General features: G+C 45.2%; 1 protein-coding gene across 14 annotated transcripts in view; it reads left to right on the forward strand.

Moving 5' to 3' along the window:
• The window catches only part of mbnl1 (muscleblind-like splicing regulator 1), a 414821-nt gene that overhangs the window by 304058 nt on the left and 94051 nt on the right, over positions 1-16712 (forward strand). For all 14 annotated transcript variants that reach the window (XM_052018920.1, XM_052018919.1, XM_052018927.1 and 11 more), the window contains one exon: positions 2306-2476. In XM_052018920.1, coding sequence (XP_051874880.1) covers positions 2306-2476 — 171 coding nt within the window. The remainder of the gene's footprint in view (positions 1-2305; positions 2477-16712) is intronic.

Raw genomic sequence — 16712 nt, forward strand, 5'->3', positions numbered from 1 at the left:
AGACAGTGTAAGTTCCATATTTTGCTCTCAAGTTTATAACATCTTTAGTTTTCAGATTGTACTGTTAATGGCCAGGGAGTCAGCAGATGCGGATCCCCTGGCAGGCTTTGTCACCTCTTGCAGCCTGAAGGCTTTGCAAGGTCCCCATCATCCTCCAGGTCAGGCCTTTTGTTCAGCTCTGATTCCCTGCATCATCGGCGGCCGTGTCTACACTGTCCAGACCATCAGCTCTGGGATTCCCTTTCTCACCTTCCTCTGTCGCTCTGCATCTCTCTCCTCCTTCAAGACTCTCCCCAACATCTACTTCAAGACTGTCCGCAACATCTACTGGCTCACTCAAGCATTTGGTCAATTGCCCTTGCATTTCGCTTTGGAACTAGGGATCAAATCTTGTCTGAATAAATAGGCACCTTGCACACTATTTATTTTATTAAAGGTGCCATATAAATGCAAGTTGTTGTTGGATTTAAGTTATATACAAATGTCACAAAACATATTGAAAAGGTTGAAGAACACTGAGATGATATTAATGACTATTCCCAGGGTTTACCCCACCTACCATTCCAGTAATATGACCAGCAAATGCTAAATGTCGTCAAATGAGGAAGGGTCTTCTCCTGTCGGTGCGTACAACACAAAATAACTACCCTCCAATTAATCCCATTGAGACGTACACGGTTCTGAGAGGGATTGTCAGCACCCTTTGCTCCAGAGTGGAAATAACAAATATTAGAGGGCATGGGTTTAAGTTGAGAGGGGGAAAGTTCGAAGGAGATTTGCAAGGCAAGTTTTTTACGCAGAGAGTGGTGGGTGCCTGGAATGTGCTATCAGGGGAGGTAGTAGAAGCTGATACAATAGCAATGTTTAAGAGACGTTTAGACAGACCCTTGAACGGGCAGGGAATAGAGGGATACAGACCGTGTGCAGGCAGATGGGATTAGTTAGATTAGCATCTTGGTCAGCACAGGCATGGTGGGCCAAAGGGCCTGTTCCTGTGCTGTACTGTTCTGTGTTCTATCTCCTGTAGAGGCTGGAGAATCCAGAACAAACAGGCATTCTTGAAGCAGGGAGTTGTGAATCGTTGGTATTCTCCAGTCCAGAGCCTGTGGACGTTCGATGATTGAGCCTGTTGAGTAGATTTTTGGCTACTCAATGAGCCAAGGGAGTTAGAAACTCAGAATCAGATTTATTATCACTGACTTATATGTTGTGAAATTTGTTGTTTTGCAGCAGCAGCAAGACAAAATTACAATAAATTACAAAATAAATAAATAGTGCAAAAAAAAGGAATAACGAGGTAGTGTTCATGGGTTCATGGACCGTTCAGAAATCTGATGGTGGAGGGGAAGAAGTTGTTCCTAAATCGCTGACTGTGGGTCTTCAGGCTCCTGTACCTCCTCCCTGATGGTAGTAATGAGAAGAGGCCATGTCCTGGTTGGTGAGGGTCCTTAGTGCTGGATCCCAAGGGAGGGTCCTGAGGGAAGGAACATGGACTTGAGACCAACAGTAGCCATGATTCCATTGCATGGTGGAGTAGCTGAATGACCTGTTCCTGTCTCTAGTTCATTTTGGTTCAAAAAGAAATTGGGGCATTCTCAGTGAAACATAGCCTTGTAAATATTATGAATTGTATTTATTTAAAGTCAGATAAGATAAGATTTCTTTATTAGTCACATGTACATCGAAACACACAGTGAAATGCACCTTTTGCATAGAGTGTTCTGGGGGCAACCCGCAAGTGTCGCCACGCTTCCAGCACCAGCATAGCATGCCCACAACTTCCTAACCCGTACGTCTTTGGAATGTGGGAGGAAACCGGAGCACCCGGAGGAAACCCACGCAGACACAGGGAGAACGTACAAACTCCTTACAGACAGCGGCCGGAATTGAACCCGGGTCACGGGCGCCGTAATAGCCTCACGCTGACCACTACACTACCGTGCCGCCCTAAAAAGCCAGCAGTCCTCTGAGACTCCAATCTTACTGAGGGGTGGTGGGATTGAAGGTGAACTCCAGCCCAAAGTAAGGGATGAACTGGGACCATGGAGTCCATCACAAAAACTTGACCCAGTTACGAACTGAGATGCAGCCAACCAAGATCAGGACTTGGCCTAATCTTAACCCTGCATGAGGCGAGGGACGGGTTTGTAAACTGAGGCTGATTTTCTCTGCAAAATACCAGCCAGCAATCTATAGATAAAATAATCAATAAGCACCCTGTTATTCAGTTGTGCTGTGCGTTTGGATTTCAAACTGCGGTCACTTGGGTCCTAAATGTGTTTTGTTCCGCCTCCCTCCGTTCCAGGGTCGCTGCTCCAGAGAGAACTGCAAGTACCTTCACCCACCACCCCATTTAAAAACACAACTGGAGATAAATGGAAGGAATAACCTGATACAGCAGAAGAACATGGCGATGCTGGCCCAGCAGATGCAATTAGCCAATGCCATGATACCTGGAGCTCCACTGCAACCCATGGTAAGCTCACTCGAACTATACAACACTGCCTTGCAATAGAATTATTCCACTGTAGATTGCTATGAGGTTATTCGCTAAAACAAAATAGGCTGCTTGCTTTCCAGTGTTACTAGTGTTAGACTATACGGGCGTTTTTGTTTGTCATTTTCTTTTCTCTTTCCTTGCTGCCCTCCCTCCTGCTCCATCCCTTCAGCTTGTTCTCTCCGGTCAGTACTCCCAAGGCTGATCAGCCTTGTTACCTCCGCCTATGCCTCTGATCGGCAGGAGTCCAGTGGAACTCAGCAGAGTCCAGCAAGGAGCCATTTGGACCACTCTCCCACCAGGGTGACCTTGGAAGAGATGGGAACTCTGACTGCTCTGTAACAGCAGGAGGTGATCACGTAGTATTATTGACCCAACCAACCAGTAGGCCCTTCATCCGACTAACCAGTAGATAATTGACCTAACTGTCTAGCAACCCATTGACCCATTAAAACAGCAGGCTAATTGAACCAACTAACCTTGTGAACTATTAAGCCAAACGATCAGTAGGTTATTGACCTAACTAACCAGTAAAACTATGATATCCTCATTGTGCACCCCACCCCACTTTAACCTTATTAATCATGTCTCACCCATCACTTTCACTGCCCTCCAATCTTAGAGTTTCACGGCATGGGAACAGAGCCTTTGGCCCAAAATCCACGCTAACTAAGGTGCCTACTTGAGTTAGTCCCATTTGCCTGCCTTTGACCCATATCCCACAAAACCTTTCCTATCCATGTACTTGTCCAAATGTCTTTTAAATGTTGTAATCGTACCTGTCTCTGCCTCTCCCACTTCTCCCGGCAGCACATTCCACATACTCACTGCCCTCTGTGTGGAAGAAGTTGCCCCTCGGGTCCCCTAACAAGGATGCTTCAAGTCTCAGGCAGAGGTCCAAGAATTGACTTCAGCTGGGGCTAATGGGGTCAGTGGCAGAGAGAGGTCCTGTTTCTGATTGCTGCTTAGGTTGAGCGAGCTAGGGCCTTTCTCTTTGGAGAGAAGGAGGATGAGAGGTGACTTGATAGAGGTGCACAAGATGATGAGAGGCATAGATCGAGTGAACAGTCAGAGACTTTTTCCCAGGGCAACAATGGCTAACACGAGGGGACATAATTTTAAGGTGCTTGGAGGAAGATATAAGTGGGATGTCAGGGGTCAGTCTTTTACACAGAGAGTGGTGGGTGTGTGGAACGCACTGCCGGCAGAGATTGTGGGGGCAGATACATTAGGGACGTTTAAGAGAATCTTACATAGACACATGAATGATAGAAAAATAGGGGGCTATGTGGGAGGGAAGGGTTAGATAGATCTTAGAGCAGGTTAAAATGTCGGCACAACATTGTGGGCTGAAGGACCTGTACTGTGCTGTAGTGTTCTATATTCTATGTTCTATTCAGTCATCCCCCAAATGTCCATTGGAAGCGAGTGTCAGATAGAGACCATCCTGACTATTGAGGCATCAGTTGACAATCTTCCTGCTGTTACTCATTGCCGAGATATTAGCGGTCTTCTGACTGACGTACTTGGGGGCTGACTGACGCCCATTGACTTGCTACCCACCACTGGGAAAGGAGTGGGAAACCTGGAATATCGATGTGACCCCAAGTGCCATTTGCTTCTTCCACTCAAGACCTCAAGATAAGGCCAAAAAAAAAGGATGAACAGGGTTGAGGTACAGATGAGGTGGGACCTAGTTTATTGACAAGTTGAGGGACAGAGTGTTCTTTTATCCCCAAGATCCTTGGTGGATAGTCAGAGTGCTTTTCCCAGGGTATACTAGAGGCCAGAGATTTAAGGTGAGAGGGGATAAGTTTGAAGGTGATTTACAGGGCAAGTATTTTATACACACACAGAGTGGTGAGTGCCTGGAACGGACTGCCTGGGGAGCTGGTGGAAGCAGATATGATAGTGGCGTTTAAGAGGCATTTAGACAGGCACAGCAATGTGCAGGGAATGGAGGAATATGGATTGTGTCCAGGCAGATGGGATTAGTTTAAATTGGCGTCATGGTCAGCACAGACATCGTGGGCCGAAGGGCCTGTTCCTGTGCTGCACTGCTATATATGTATCCCAAAGAATGAAAGACCTAACTCAGCAGGCCAGGCAACATCTGTGGAGAAAAGCAGGCGGTCAACGTTTTGGATCAGGACCATTCTTCAGGAAAAGGTCCTGAAGAAGGGTCCTGACCCGAAATGTTGACCACCTGCTTTTCTCCACGGATGCTGCCCGGCCTGCTGAGTTCCTCCAGCATCATCGTGTTTTTCATCCACATTCCAGCATCTGCAGTCCTTTGTTTCTCTAATGAAAGACTTAAGACTGTAGGTGCTTGCAATAATACATTTCAGATAGCCAGTGCCTTTGTTAGACATTTGAACTGCAATGGAGTTGGTGGGTATGTGGAGAGAGAGTTGGAAAGTGGTGTCTAGGACAAGATTGGATCAATCGCCATAGTTTTGAATGGCAGAGCAGCTTGAGGTTGTCATTGGCCTACTCCTATTCCTGTCTCTGAAGTTCTTTCAGGTATAAATTGTCCCAAGACACTTTGGGAGCATCAGCAAACAAAATTTGACAATGGGCCAGTGAAGGGGATAATAAGACAGATCATAGCTGTGGGTTTTGAGGGAAGTCTTTAAGACAGAGAGAAACAGAGAGGGGACTCAAGAGTTAAAATGATTGGCAACTGAAGTTGTGACTGTTAGTGGAGGATTCATTATAATCAGGAATGCACAGATTGCTTGGTAAATGTTAACATTTCATCCTTTTCAACCACATTTCACACAATAAAGACCAGAGTAATTTTTTTCCAGCAACAGTAACAGGGAATTTATCTTCCTCCCCAAAGTACCCCTGCCCCGCCCCAGGCAGCAGTGTCGCAGAGTCCGCATTAAAGAAAAGTTTCCATTTTTATGCCAATTGTCTTGAGATCAGGATATCACCAAACACTTCAAAAACAATCAAAAGCTTCTGGAATGCGGTCACTGGATAACTTGCTGATGTCTTTGGAGTGGGACCTGTAGCCGGGTCTCCTGACTCAGAGGCCAGAGGTGCCTGGAAGCGTCCACCCTGATCTTAATCTAATTGGTAACAGAAAGACTTCAATGTACCTCTGTGGCTCAAGGTGTGTGAGAGATAGATAGATAGATAGATAGATAGATAGATAGATAGATAGATAGATAGATAGATAGATAGATAGATAGATAGATAGATAGATAGATAGATAGATAGATAGATAGATAGATAGATAGATAGATAGATAGATAGACAGACAGATAGACTGATAGATAGACAGATAGATAGATAGATAGATAGATAGATAGATAGATAGATAGATAGATAGATAGATAGACAGACAGATAGACTGATAGATAGATAGACAGACAGATAGATAGATAGATAGATAGATAGACAGAGACAGATAGACGGATAGATAGATAGATAGATATATAGATAGACAGACAGAGACAGATAGACAGATAGGTAGATAGACAGACAGACAGACAGATAGACTGATAGATAGACAGACAGATAGATGGATAGATAGATGGATGGATGGATAGATAGATAGAGAGAGAGAGAGAGAGAAATGGAAAGATAGGCTGAGTGCTTTTTAGACTGACTGCAGGAAAGTTGATAAGTCTTTTGGCCTTCTGCCACTTTTTTTGTATGATTTTTGTGCTGTTGGGACCCTGCCAAAACTCCTTGTCTGATTGGGTGAGGAAGCATATGACTGGGTTTGATGGTAACAACTCCTTCACCAGCTGAATCATCTGCAGTTGTAGCCTCACAGCTGATGACAACAAGTGATCATGGAGCTTCCATTTCCAGGCCCTAACTCACACCACCATGTTCACGTCATCCCTGGGTTCAATTGACCTACACCAGCTCTCAGTTAAGCCACGGATTAAAAATTCTAAAACATGAAAATTTTAATCTTTATTTTCAAATCCTTTCATGGTCATATCACTCCCTGTCTCAGTGATCTCCTCCAGCCCTACGATCCCTCAACATATCTTCTTTCCTCTGCTTCTGTTCTCCTGCATGTCCTTGAACTTAATTTTCTCATCACTGGCTGTTACAGCCCACAAATCCTTAACCTTCGGAATTACAAAATAGAACACTACAGCACAGTACAGGCCCTTCGGCCCACAATGTTGTGCCGACATTTTATCCTGCTCTAAGATCTATCTAACCCTTCCCTCCCACATAGTCCCCCATCTTTCTATCATTCACATCCCTAAGACTCTCTTAAATGTCCCTAATGTATCTGCCCCCACATCCTCTTCAGGCAGTGCGTTCCACCCACCCACCACTCTCTGTGTGAAAAACTTACCCCTGACATCCCCCTTATACCTTCCTCCAATCACCTTAAAATGATGTCCCCTCATGTTAGCCATTGTCGCCCTGGGAAAAAGTCTCTGACTGTTCACTCAATCTATGCCTCTTATTATCTTGTACACCTCTATTAAGTCACCTCTCATCCTCCTTCTCTCCAAAGAGAAAAGCCCTAGCTCACTCAACCTATCCTCATAAGACATGCTGTCCAATCCAGGCAGCATCCTGGTAAATCCCCTCTGCACCCTATATAAAGCTTCCACATCTTTCCTATAATGAGGCGACCAGAAATGAACACAATACTCCAAGTGTGGTCTGACCAGAGTTCTATAGAGCTGCAACATCATTTCACAGCTCTTGAACTCAGTACTCCGACTAATGAAGGCCAACACTCCATACGCCTCATTAACAACCTTATCAACCTGTGCGGCAACCTTGAGGGATCTATGGACGTTGAACCCAAGATCCCTCTGTTCCTCCACGCTGCTAAGAGTCCTGCCATTAACCTTGTATTCAGCCTTCAAATTCGATCTCCCAAAGTGTATCACTTGAGCACAACCCAGTGTATCATTCTTTCCATAAACCTACTCACCTCTCACACGTCAGAGTCACAGGGAGATACAGCAAAGAAACAGGCCCTTCGGCCCACCAAGTCTGCACCGACCAGCAACCAATCATTTGCACTAATCCTACATTAATCCCATTATTTTATTCTTGCGACATTGCCCTCAACTCCCCCAGATTCTAACATTCACCCATACACGAGGGACAATTTACAGTGGCCAATTAACCTACAAACCCGCACATCTTTGGAATATGGGAGGAAGCCAGAGCATCCAGAGGAAACCTAGAGAGCCACAGGGAGGGCGTGCAAACTCCACACAGACACCACCCGAGGTCAGGATTGAAGACACAAGAAATTCTGCAGATGCTGGAATCTGGAGCAATACACAAAAAGTGCTGGAGGAACTCAGCAGGTCAGGCACCATCCATGGAGGGAAATAAACAGTCGACATTTCGGGCTGAGACTCTTCATCAGGACCGGAAAGTCAGAATAAGAAGGTGGGGGGAGGGAGAGGAGCACATGCAGGCAGGGGACAGGTGAGTTCAGGTGATAGTTGAGTCCAGGTGAGAGGGAGAAGGTAGGTGGGTGGGGGAGGGAGAAGATGTAATAAGCTGAGAGGTGATAGGTAGAGGAGGGAAAGGGCTGAAGAAGAAGGAATCCGGTAGGAGAGGGCAGTGGACCGTGGAATAAAGGATGGGGGAGGGGAGGAGAGGAGATGGGCAGGTCATCAAGGTGGGGGAAGGGAGCCACAGGAATAAGGGAAGACAAAGGAGTTGGGGGGGAGAAGAAAAAGAAGGGGTCGGGTTACCGGAAGTTAGAGAAATCGATGTTGAGGCCATCAGGTTGGAGACTCCCAAGGCTGAATATGACGTGTTGTTCCTCCAACCTGCGTCTGGCCTCAACGTGACAGTAGAGGAGGCCATGGACAGACATGTCAGTATGTGGGTGGCCACCGGGAGATCCTGGCTGTTGTGGCAGCCAGAGCGAAGGTGCTCAATGAAGCGGTCACCCAATGTGCACCGGGTCTCACCGATGTACAGGAGGCCGCACTGGGAGCACCGGATGCAATAAATGACACCGTCGGACCATCTGCTTGAACCCAGGTCTCTGGTGCTGTGAGGCAGTGGAGCTATTGTGCTGTCTCCTTATAACACCCTCCTCAAAACCCACCTCTCACCAAGCATTAGCTAAGCTGGCCTGATAAATTTTACAACTTGGTGTCAAATTTGGCCTGATGAACGTTGGGCTAGGAATGGGGAGATCTTGACCACGTAAAAGGTGTTCTACAAATTGGTTTATTATTGCGATACAGTGAAAAAATTTTGTTTGCATGCCATCCAGACAGTTCATTCCATACATAGGTACATTGAGGTGTACAGAAGGTAAAACAACAGGATGCAGAATATAGTGTGAGGGCAGGTAGACAAGGCCATGACGAGGTAGATTGAGAGATCAAGAGTTCATCTTTATTGTACAAGAGGTCCATTCAAGGATCTTATAACAGTGGAATAGAAGCTGTCTTTGAGCCTGGTGGTATGTGTTCTCAAGTTTTTGTATCTTCCTCCCAATGGGAGAGGGGAGAAGAGAGAATGACCGGGGTGGGAGGAGTCCTTGATCATGTCGGCTGCTTTCCCGAGGCAGCAGGAAATGTGGACGGAGACAATGAAGTGACAGATTGAACTACGTTCACAACTCTGCAGTTTCTTGTGGTCTTGGACAGAGCAGTTGCCGTACCAAGCTGTGATGCATCAGGGTAGGATGCTTTCTTTGGTGCTCGTCTTAAGTTAGAAGATGAAGAGGTGAAGGTAGCCAGGTTTAGGAAAGGGAAGTGGGATTCACCACTTGATTGGGAGGAAGGAGACTCCCTAACAGTGGGATCCCTGCAGAAAGCAGAAGCAAGCCAGAAAGTTTTTGAGCATCAGCCAGAACCCCACACTATTATGGGATAGAATCGACAGAACTGGCTGGATCCCAGCAGGAAAGCATTTTCAAAAGCTGATTGGAAAATAGGACTTAAAAATTGGATCCGGTGAGGTAGCCGAGTCTCTGTATAAAACCTGGAGTTTTCAAGCATAGATACCATGTCACTGTCTACCAGGCGAGGTCTTTATTCCTTAATGAGGGGCAATCTTACAGAAGTATTTAAAATTATGAGAGGTATAGATAAGTGGATGGTAACAGTCTTTACCCCAGGGAAGGGGAGACCAAAATTAGGGGGCATAGATTTAGGGTTAAGAGGGGAAAGATTTAAAAAGGAACTGAGGGGCAGCTTTTTCACACAGAGGGTGGTGAGTATGTGGAACGAGCTGCCAGAGGAAGTGGTTAAGGCAGGTACAGTAGTGTATGAGAAACACTTGGATAGATACATGGAGGGACGGGTCTTAGAGGGATATGGGCCAGACGCAGGAAATTGGGACTAGCTGGTTGGGCACCGCGATCGGCACAGACTCATTGGGTTAAAGGGCCTGTAACGTGCTGTGTTGTTCTATGACTCTGTGACACTCTGCTCTATGACCCTCTTATCCAAGAGCCATTTGGATCATCCTTAAGATAGCCTGAGCACATGTTGAACATTCTATCAGCCAGGCCTTTATCATTTCATCAACATTACGTAAGAAAGGAACAGAAATAAATAATAAGAATTTGTAGATATAATCCTGAGGGATTTTGACAGGGTGAATGAAATCGCAAAGAAGTCTAGAACTAAGGGTTACTGTTTAAAGATCATTTGACCTAAAACTGTGCAGGTTGATTTGTTAGTTGGCTACTGTTAATTGCCCCAAGTGTGTAGGTTAGTGGTAGAATAATACAGGATTAATGAAGGAGACAGAAGAGACAACAGATGCTGGAATGTGGGCAAAAAACAAACTGTTGGAGGAACTCAGTGGGTCGGGCAGCATCTGTGGACGGAAATGGGCAGTTGATGTTTCGGATCAAGAGACTTCATCTGGATTGACATAACGCAGGACTGGCTAAATAAGCTCATGATGGTCCGTGCAGACTCAGTAGGCCGAATGTCTCAATATATCTTTTTCTCTCAGGGGCTCCCGTATCTTTGGAACTCTCTCCCTGAAGGGAGATGGAAGCAGAGTCTACATATTGTTAAGGCAGAGGCAGATAGACTTTTAATAAACAGGGGGGTTAGGGTTACTGCGGGAATCTTATTAAAGGGTGGAGCATGTTCAAGGGGCCTCCTCCTGTTGCTTGTTTGTATGTCATAGTCCTTGTTAACTCAGGCCTTCTAAAAAGTCAAAGTGAAAGTCGAGTTTATTGTCATCTGCACAAGTACATGCAAGGTGCAATGAAAAACTTACTTGCAGCAGCATCACAGGCACATAGCATCAGATAAGCAGCATTCACAAGAAAAGCACAACTTAAACACAAATTATACACAACAACCAATTAAATACTTTCCTGAAGCATGGTTACTGTGGATATAGAGGTAAATGTAGCTAATTTACACACAGCAAACAATATGATAGCAATGAGATTATGTCTTCTATTGATAGTGGTTGGGTGATAAGTATTCGACATGTCACCTCTCACTTTAGTTCGAAATGGTGCCAGATGATAATTGTATTAAGCTTTTCAAAAATAAGTTTTTCAAAAATAAGTTTTTCATAGTAAAAAACAGAGTTTTTCACTGTGTCTCGGTGCATGTGACCAATTCCAATTCCAGTTACACTGCTGACAAACCATTGAAGCAAACATAGATTAGAAATGTTGAATGCAATCATTGGGTAGTTTCATTGTCAACAACTTCCTATTCTACATTTATTAAAATAGTTAACTAAGTCTTAGTTCCAACAATAGGAGCTTAAACTCATACCTTCAGATGATTAGTTCCGACTTCTGGATAGGATAAGATGAGATATCTTTCTTAGTCACATGTACATCGAAACACACAGTGAAATGCATCTTTTGTGTAGAGTGTTTTGGGGGCAGCCTGCAAGCGTTGCCACGCTTCCGGCGCCAACACAGCATGCCCACAACTTCCTAACCCGTACGTCTTTGGAATGTGGGGGGAAACTGGAGCACCCGGAGCAAACCCACGCAGACACGGGGAGAACGTACAAACTCCTTACAGACAGCAGCCAGAAATGAACCTGGATTGCTGGCGCTGTAATAGCATTACGCTAACCACTATACTACTCACTAGTCCAGTAATAATCTGGTCAAATCAATAAGGGAAAATGCTGAAACACTCAGCAGACCACCCAGCATCTGTAGAGAGAGGTTAGCTCCACATTCCACAGATGCTGCCTGGTCCACTGATCAGTTTCAACACCTTCAAATGTTTGCTCAACATTACCCCTAGGGAGCTACCGCAAGCTAGTCAATGGCCTCAATGAGTTGGAAAGTCATCCAAAGGGAAGGGAGTCCTGCTTGTTCTGAACAATTCCTCATCTGTGTTAGCTGGGAGTCTGGCCTGTGACTCATTTCCAGCAATTGTCCCCAAATTGTTGGAATGGAATCCTAGGCCAATTCTTCACTGGCTAGAAACAATTCCTGACAAATGATGGAATTACATTGTGATTTCCACACTTCCAACACATCCCACAGAGCATCTAAATCATTTCACTACAAGCATAGACAGTGGTCACAGAATCATAGCTCAGGCATAGAAGGAGGCCATTCAGCCCACCATATCCACGTCACTTCTGAACAGAGCAATCCCCCACTCTTTTCCTCTAGCTCTGCAAATTACCCTCTCTCTCTTCGTCTGTCCAATTCCCTATTGAAAGCTCTTAATTTCCAGAGCAAATTCCAAATCGTAATTCACACTCTGAGTAAAAAGGTGCGTTCTTCATCTTTGTTTCTTTGGCCCAGAATTTTAAGTCCACGCCTGCTGCCTCTTGAACCATTTGTTAATCTCCTCCACTCAGACCTTTCCTCCAAAGAGTTCAACCTTGCGTCACCCTTGACTGGAAAGCAAAACACTGCAGATGCAGGAAACCTGAAATAAAGACAGAAAATTTCAGAAGTGCTCAGGAAGTCGGGCAGCAGCTGTGGAGAGAGAATCAGAGTATTTCTCTCTCTGTGTCTCTCCACAGTTGGTGCCTGACCTCCTGAGTATTTCCAGCACGTTTCAATTCTTTCCCACTTTCTGCATTCAAGCCTTCTAACTGAAGCTCCTCATACCTGGAACCGTTCCTCTTATTCTGTTCTGTGTCTCCTAGAGCTTCCTAAAATGTGCCAACCAGCTGTGACATAAGAAAGGAAGCATCCCATTTCTGCACAGCAGGATCCCATCAGCAGAAGCGGGACAATGGCCAGGTTGATGGTTTCAGTGATTGGAAGGAGAATCTCTGTACCATCAAATAATTCCACTTAGGTCCTTTATAAAAGGGAATTACAGCCCATGAAAGTGATGTAGAATAGAGCATAAGAACATAGGAAAGAGAAGTTTAAGCAGGACATTTAGCCCTTTGTTCACTGTTCAAGTTCAAGGTTATTGTTCTCATCGGCAAACATACACAGGACTTAAATTCCATGAAGATTGGCTTTTTAGCTTAGTTTGAAGGCAAACATAAATTAAGATTAACTTGTTAACATAAATTATATATAACTTAAACGTATGTAAAATAAGCATAATGATTGTTCAACAGGTCATGGGTAATTTTAACCACAGCAACACTCTCCTCTTCATACCTAAAAGTCTACCAATCCCTGTCTTGAATGTATTCAGCAACTGAGTCCCTTGGGTAAAGAATTCCAAAGGTTCCCCACACTCTGGGTGAAGAAATTTCTTCTTATTTCTGCCTTGAAGGGCCTACCCTTTATTCTGAGACTGTGAACACTGGTTCTAAACATCCTCCCTGTAAGGCCTGCAAGAATTCTGTGTGGTTCAATGCTTTCTTTGAAACTCAGGAGGGTATCGGCCTGGGAATTCATTCGAGGTGGGTCTGCCGTAGTAACTGTGGTGATGGTGACCAGATTACGGTGATGTTGCTAGAGACACAAAGGTTGATCAAACTATGCCTGCTCTTCTTCGAAATAGCACCAGTGATTTTTTTTAATGTTGCTTAGCAACCAATTATTCGCAGATTAATAACAAGGAAAACAGACAAACATTTTGCTCCGTGTGGAATTTCCTGCATAATCTACACTCACTGACTGTGCAAATGACAACTCTGATGAAACTGAAATTCAGTCACCACCATTATGACACCTTTCCCCCCACCTCACCAACGTGCACACCCTTTCAATACTGCACTCAGAAGCCTGGGTTATTTCTGAGTTGCACTCTAGAGTTCTACAGCATGGAAACAGGCCCTTCAGCCCAACTCGTCCATGCCGGCCAAGAAAGTCCATCGATGTTAAAACCACTTGCCCACGCTTGGCCCATATCCCCCAATGTCATTGTGGACTTGGTCGGTCAAAGTGCCTTTTTCTGTGCCATGTGACTCCCTGACTATGGAAATACACGGCAGGTCAGGCAGCAGAGGTAACATTCCAGATCAGTGACCTTTCATCAGAGAGTTTTGATCACATGAACCAAAAACCCCAACATTTGCTCCCTGCCTTGCCTTTTACTCTGTTTCAGGTTTCCAGCATCTGTTTTTCAATCACTGCCAGGATGTCACCAGTGCATTTAGGATAAAACTTGAAAGTTTGAGGAAGATGCACTGTGATTTCAAACAGTTTTCTTTTAACTGGTGCATTGCCAACGTGGGTCACGAAGTGAATTGTGAATGACACGCCTGCTCTTTGAGAAACTTCGGGGAAACTGGGAATGAAATTGGCTTCTACATTGGCAAGACCGAGTGCAGACTGAGTAACTGATTGGCAGAGCACCTGAGCTCTGCCCGAGCCCCCAATTGCATTCCCCTTCCCACTCCCACACCGACCTGTCTGTCCTTGACCTCCTCCACTGTCAGGGTGAGGCCAATGTAAACTAAAGGAACATCACCTCATACTCCACTTGGGTAGTCTACAGCCCAGTGGTATGAACATTGGCTTTTCCAGTTTCACGTAACCCTCATCTCCATTGTGTTTTCTCCCCACCCTTCCTCCTCTCTCCTTCCAATCCTCCTCCAGCTCTCCCATTTTAGTTCCCATTCCTGCAACTCCCCTCCAGCCCCCACCCCGCCCCCCATCACCCATTCTTGTCTCCCTCTCCTTCCCGGTTCCATCCATCTACCACCCACCTACTGTGTCCCCTCCCCCATCTGGTTCTATCTGCCCTACACCTCTCCCCTAATGGTTCCCATCATCACTTTCCTTACTTATCAGGTTCCAGCACTGGTCGCCTTTGTGTCCCCACACCGCCCTCCAGCCACCTTCACCCCCTCTCCCCCCGCCTGCCTTTTTATTTCTCTGCCTCCATCTATAATTCACCTGCCTCTTGTCTCCCAATCCCACCCTTCCCCCTCCCCTACCTCGCTCGATCTATCCGCCATCCTTCACCCCTCCTCAGTTCACCTCTGGCCCCAGTCTTACCTGTCCCCCTCTCCTCTTTATACTGACCATTCCCCCACTCCATTCTCAGTCCTGATGTAGACAATGTCGACAATTCCTTTCCCTCCACAGATGCTGCCTGACCCGTTGAGTTGCTCCAGCAGATTGCTTGTTGCTCCAGATTCCAGTATCGGCAGTCTCTTGTGTCTCTGGGAATTCAATTTGTTCTGACGAAGGGTCATTGTCTTGAAAAATTAACCCAATTGTTCTCTTCACAGCTGCCACCTGACTTGCTGTGTATTTTCAGCATTTCCCTGTTGATATTCGAAAATTAAATTTATTGGCTTTTGAATATCTACCATTGCATTGTTGACGTCGAGTGAAGTAGAATGATGTTTATGCAAAGCCAGATATAGCACAATGGCATGGATGTCAGTGTCAGTGCCTTACAGCTCTGGTGACCTGGGTTTGATCCTGACCTTGGTTGCTGTTTCTGTGGCATTTTCACGTTCTTTCTGTGACCACCTGGGTTTCCTCTGTGTTCTCCAGTTTCCTCCCACATCCCAAAGACGTACAGGTTTGTAGGTCAAAATCAGAGTCAGGTTTATTTTCATTGACATATGTCGTGAAACTTGTTGTTTTTCAGTACAGTAAAAGTTAAAAATTACTATAAGTTACAAAAATAAATAAATAGTGCAAAAGAGGAATAATGAGGTAGTGTTCATGGGTTCATGGACCGTTCAGATATCTGATGGTGGAGGGGAAGAAACTCTTTCTAAAACCTTTGAGTGTGGGTCTTCAGGCTCCTGTACCTCCTTCCTGATGGTATTAACGAAAAGAGGGCACGTCCTGGGTGGTGAGGGTCCTCAGCAATGGATGCCACCTTCTTGAGGCACCGCCTCTTGAAGATGTCCTCGATGGCAGGGAAGTTTGTGTACGTGATGGAGCTGGCTGAGTCTACAACCCTCTGCAGCCTCTGCACATTGGAACCTTCTTACCAGGCGGTGATGCAACCAGTCAGAATGCTCTCCACTGTACATCTGTAGAAATTTGCAACGGTCTTTGGATGACATAAATTACCCACAGTAAAGGTGTGTGGTCGGAGAATTAGGAGGGGGATTAATGAGCAAATGAGAGAGGATGGAGTTACATGTGGGGGGGTGGGAATGGGGTTGATGAGATTGCTCTGAGAGTCAGTATTAACACCATGGGCTGAAGGGTCTCCTTCTATATGACAGGGAAAAATGAGAATATAACTCCCCAGGCAGTACGGATGTCAGTTATATGTTGGGTTAGTTTATACCTGCCAATTCCTTATTCAAAGATGCTGGTAATCTAAAGTTAGAATCTTTGTGCTGCAAATGTGCAATGGATCCAGAGAGACAAACAGGACCAATGTCTTAGCATTGGTGACTTTATGTCAAAAATAAGGAAAGTTAGAGGAGAAACAAGTTTTTAAGTTGGTGGGGGGGGGGGGGAAACAGAGAAAATAAATAGAAAGTCTCTGGGATCAGTCATTTAATACTGAGATGTGCAGAAATTAAAGTCAAAGTCGAGTTTATTGTCACATGCACAAGTGTGCACAGTTGCAATGAAAATTTACTTGTAGCAGCATGACAGGCACATCAGAATCAGGTTTATTATCACTGACATACGTATATCGTGAAATTTGTTGTTTTGTGGCAGCAGTACAGTGCAAGACATAAAAATTACTATAAATTACAAAATAAATAAATAGTGGATAAAAGGAATAACGAGGTGGTGTTCATGGGTTCATGGACCATTCAGAAATCTGATGACGGAGGGGAGGAAGCTGTTCCTGAATCGTTGAGTGTGGGTCTTCAGGCTCCTGTACCACCTCCCCGATGGTAGTAACACTTAAAATCATAAACATAAATTATACACAATTTTTAC

Source organism: Pristis pectinata, chromosome 6, assembly GCF_009764475.1.
Source record: "Pristis pectinata isolate sPriPec2 chromosome 6, sPriPec2.1.pri, whole genome shotgun sequence".
NCBI classification, from domain to species: domain Eukaryota; kingdom Metazoa; phylum Chordata; class Chondrichthyes; order Rhinopristiformes; family Pristidae; genus Pristis; species Pristis pectinata.